General features: G+C 37.7%; 1 protein-coding gene across 5 annotated transcripts in view; it reads right to left on the reverse strand.

The window, feature by feature from the left end:
* LOC106872786 (serine--tRNA synthetase-like protein Slimp) overlaps positions 1 to 3,755 on the reverse strand; it is a 105,631-nt gene that overhangs the window by 57,243 nt on the left and 44,633 nt on the right. For all 5 annotated transcript variants that reach the window (XM_052975782.1, XM_052975783.1, XM_052975781.1 and 2 more), the window contains exon 4: positions 2,990 to 3,070. In XM_052975782.1, coding sequence (XP_052831742.1) covers positions 2,990 to 3,070 — 81 coding nt within the window. The remainder of the gene's footprint in view (positions 1 to 2,989; positions 3,071 to 3,755) is intronic.

The raw sequence follows: 3,755 nt of genomic DNA on the forward strand, positions 1-3,755 counted from the left end.
GGAGGGGGTGGGAATGGGTGGGTGCATCATGGACAAGTAATGGCCAGCTTCGCCTCAGGAAACAGAAATAGCAGTAAGAAGACACTAGTGAGGCAGAGAGAGAGAGAGAGAGAGACTTGAAAGACTATCACTGGAGGAAATCATGACAAAAATGAGATAATAGTATTATATTGTAGTACTATATAGTAGTATTTTCTAGTGTAGTAGTATGACGTAGTTTGAATTCAGTATTACATTTTGTCTCGGCCCATTCCTACATTCATTGAGGTATTAGTAGTAGAAAGAGCAACCGACTATAAAAACTACTCACTGTAAAAATATACAGATATGAAAATTTGTGAAAAAAAAGCCCATCCCTCCTTTACATTTTAACAATGGAACAATTGTGCAAGTCAACAAGAAAAAGCAAAAAAAAAAGAGACATAATTAAAATAAAAATTCAATCAGTGACAGCTTTCACTTGTTGAAACATACAAGTATGCGCGCACAAACAACAAATACATACATATAAGGGTGGGTGGATAGGTAGGTAGGTAGTTACACAATGTGTTTCTTTCAGTTTCAGTCTACCAAATCCACTCACAAGACTTTGGTCAGCCTGAGGCTACAGTAGAAGACATTTGTCCAATGTGTCACACAGTGGTACTGAACCCAGAACCATGTGATTGGGAAGCAAACTTCTTGCCACATAGCCATTCCTGCACCTATGCAAATTTTTTCTTAATGACTCAACAAATTCTCACTGAAATGAAAATGTTCGCATTGGGGGTGGGAGCTTTTTGGCAGAATCCAATCTGTTGCAAACATTCAAGGTACAGTCTTTGTTTCATAGACACTTCCCTCCCTCTTCCCATTTTTCTTGGTAGCTCTTAAAAAAAATGCATTATGGGTACTACTCTTCTCTTCCTTACTAAATAGTAACCATTTTTTTTTTTTGTTCTGATATTTTTATAGTCACTCAATTGCAAAGATGTCCAATTCAGACTGACATACTCTCAAAAGTAAACCTTCTTCACTTCAGTTTAATCTTTTGAAACACAGTTAGTTAACCAGCTAGAAATAGCAATCAAATCTCTTTAGATTGGAATCCTTTAGATCGGTGTTTCTCAACCATATTTTACCAAAGGATCCCTTAGATTCCTATTTTAGTCAGGTGGACTTCTATGGCCATTCAGTGATAATCCTATGATATTTTTATAATTAAATATTATTAAGTGCAGGAGTGGCTGTGTGGTAAGTAGCTTGCTTACGAACCACATGGTTCCAGGTTCAGTCCCACTGTGTGGCACCTTGGGCAAGTGTCTTCTACTATAGCCTCAGGCTGACCAAAGCCTTGTGAGTGGATTTGGTAGACGGAAACTGAAAGAAGCCCGTCGTATATATGTATATGTGTGTATATGTGTGTGTATCTGTGTTTGTCCCCGCAGCATCGCTTGACAACCGATGGTGGTGTGTTTACGTCCCTGTAGCTTAGCGGTTCGGCAAAAGAGACCGATAGAATAAGTACTAGGCTTACAAAGAATAAGTCCTGGGTTCGATATTTGCTCGACTAAAAGGCGGTACTCGAGCACAGCCAGTCAAATGACTGAAACAAGTAAAGGAGAGTAAAAAGGAATTGTATTTAAAAAGTTGTTGAAATATTTTGTGTATCAAACGAGGAAGAGTCAAAAATTATACACACTCTTTTGTGTAATTACATCAAAGAAACAAGAGTCATCATCATCATCATCATCATCGGAAAGCGGACGTTAAACGATGATGATGATGATGATGATGACTCTTGTTTCTTTGATGTAATTACACAAAAGCAGGGGATAGTACGTCATTTTTCTATATAGTCTCCTTCCTTTTCAATGCACTTGGACCAGCAGTCCACAAGCTTGCATGTTCCCTCCAAGAAGAAGGTTTCCAGCTGCACCACTTCCTTTACATCTTCATCCATAGGAAATTGAAAACCTTGTAAACCATCTTTGAGCAGTCCAAAGATATGATAGTTGGAAGGGGTGAGATCTGAGCTGTAGGCAGGGTGTTCCAGCACCTCAAAAACTAATTGGTTAACGGTTTCAAGGGTCTGGGCAGTCATGTGTGGGCATGCATTGTCATGCAACAACAAAACTTTCTTTGATAATAGGTTTTGGTGTTTAGTGCAAATTGCTGGCTTCAGTTTGTTAGCCAGCAAAGCACTGTATCTTATACTATTGATAGTACACCCCTTTTCCAGGCAGTCTTCCTGTATAGACCCTTTTGAGTCCCAAAAAAGGGTTAGCATCACCTTTCCTGTGGAAGACTGAGTCTTAAATTTCTTTGTAATTGGCAAGCCAGGATGTTTCCACTCCATACTCTGTCTTATGGATTCTGCCTCATAATGATGGACCTACATTTCAACTCCTGTGACTATTCTACTAAAATATTTCTCACCTTCATTGTTGTAGTGATCGAGTAAATGTTCATAGATCTCAAGATGTTTGTGCTTGTGCTCTGCAGTAAGCTCTCTTGGCACTCATCTAGCACAGACTTTATGGAAGCCGAGCTCATCGTGGATGATTTAATAGGCAGAACCATGACTAATCTGCAGAGAACAAGCTATCTCATCGACGATAAATCGCCGGTTCACCATTACCATCTCTTGAGCTTGCTGAATCTTCTCATCAGTGATGAGAAGATTTTTATCCAAATATTGCTTCTGGTTTCAATTGTTTTTAAGACAATTTAGTCACGGCGATATAAAAGGAAAATGAATTGAATTAAAATAAATGAAATTCATCTTTAATAATATCAGTTATGGAAGTTCACATGTTCTTCCAGATTGATTTCATTTATTTACAACCAGTAGCATATTTTAGTAAAAATGTCAATATTTTATTTCTCTCAAAATGTTGTCTTCTCTTTGTTTTTTTAGATGCACATTCCTGTGCACGTATACACACACAAACACACAAATACACTGTCAATGAAGTAACAACATTCTTTCAATCAAATATAAACTTACATTTAAAGTCTTTAAAAGCTGTCTCAGAGATTTCCCACGAGACTTCAGCAGCTCTTTTGATCGTTTGACATCTTCTGTTTCCTAAAAACACAAAGCAAAAAAAAAAAAGAATATGCATTTATCTACTGTTGATGTTAGCAGTATCCTCATCATGATCATCACATTGTCTCTATTGGCTTGTGTTGGTGTGTGTAGCCCTCAAGTGTGATGTGCTTCATTTTAATATATTTCCATCCTTATACAGATCCCCTTTAATCAATATAGGCACAAGTGTATTAAAGTGTCACTCACAACTATCATGTGACATCAAGACAAAAAGACACAACATACAGACACACACACATATGTATTATATATAATGGGCAAATTATTTGAAAAATATGAATTATCCACATGACATTGTTATGGTTTTAAAATTCAATCTAGTTGATGAAATTGGCCTCAGGACTTATACTTTGTAAGCCTAGTACTTATTCTATTGGTCTCTTTTGCCAAACTGCTAAGTTACAGGAATGTAGATACAGCAACAATGGTTGTCAAGTGGTGATGGGAGGACAAACACAGACACAAAGACACACACACATTGATATATATATATATATATATAAGTGCAGGCATGGCTGTGTGGTAAAAAGCTTGCTTCCCAACCACATGGTTATGGGTTCAGTTCCACTGCATGGCACCTTGGGCAAGTGTCTTCTATAGCCTTGGGCCAACCAAAGCCTTGTGAGTGGATTTGGTAGATTGAAATAAGAAGAAGCCTGTC

The sequence above is a fragment of the Octopus bimaculoides genome, chromosome 22 (genome assembly GCF_001194135.2).
Source record: "Octopus bimaculoides isolate UCB-OBI-ISO-001 chromosome 22, ASM119413v2, whole genome shotgun sequence".
NCBI lineage: Eukaryota > Metazoa > Mollusca > Cephalopoda > Octopoda > Octopodidae > Octopus > Octopus bimaculoides.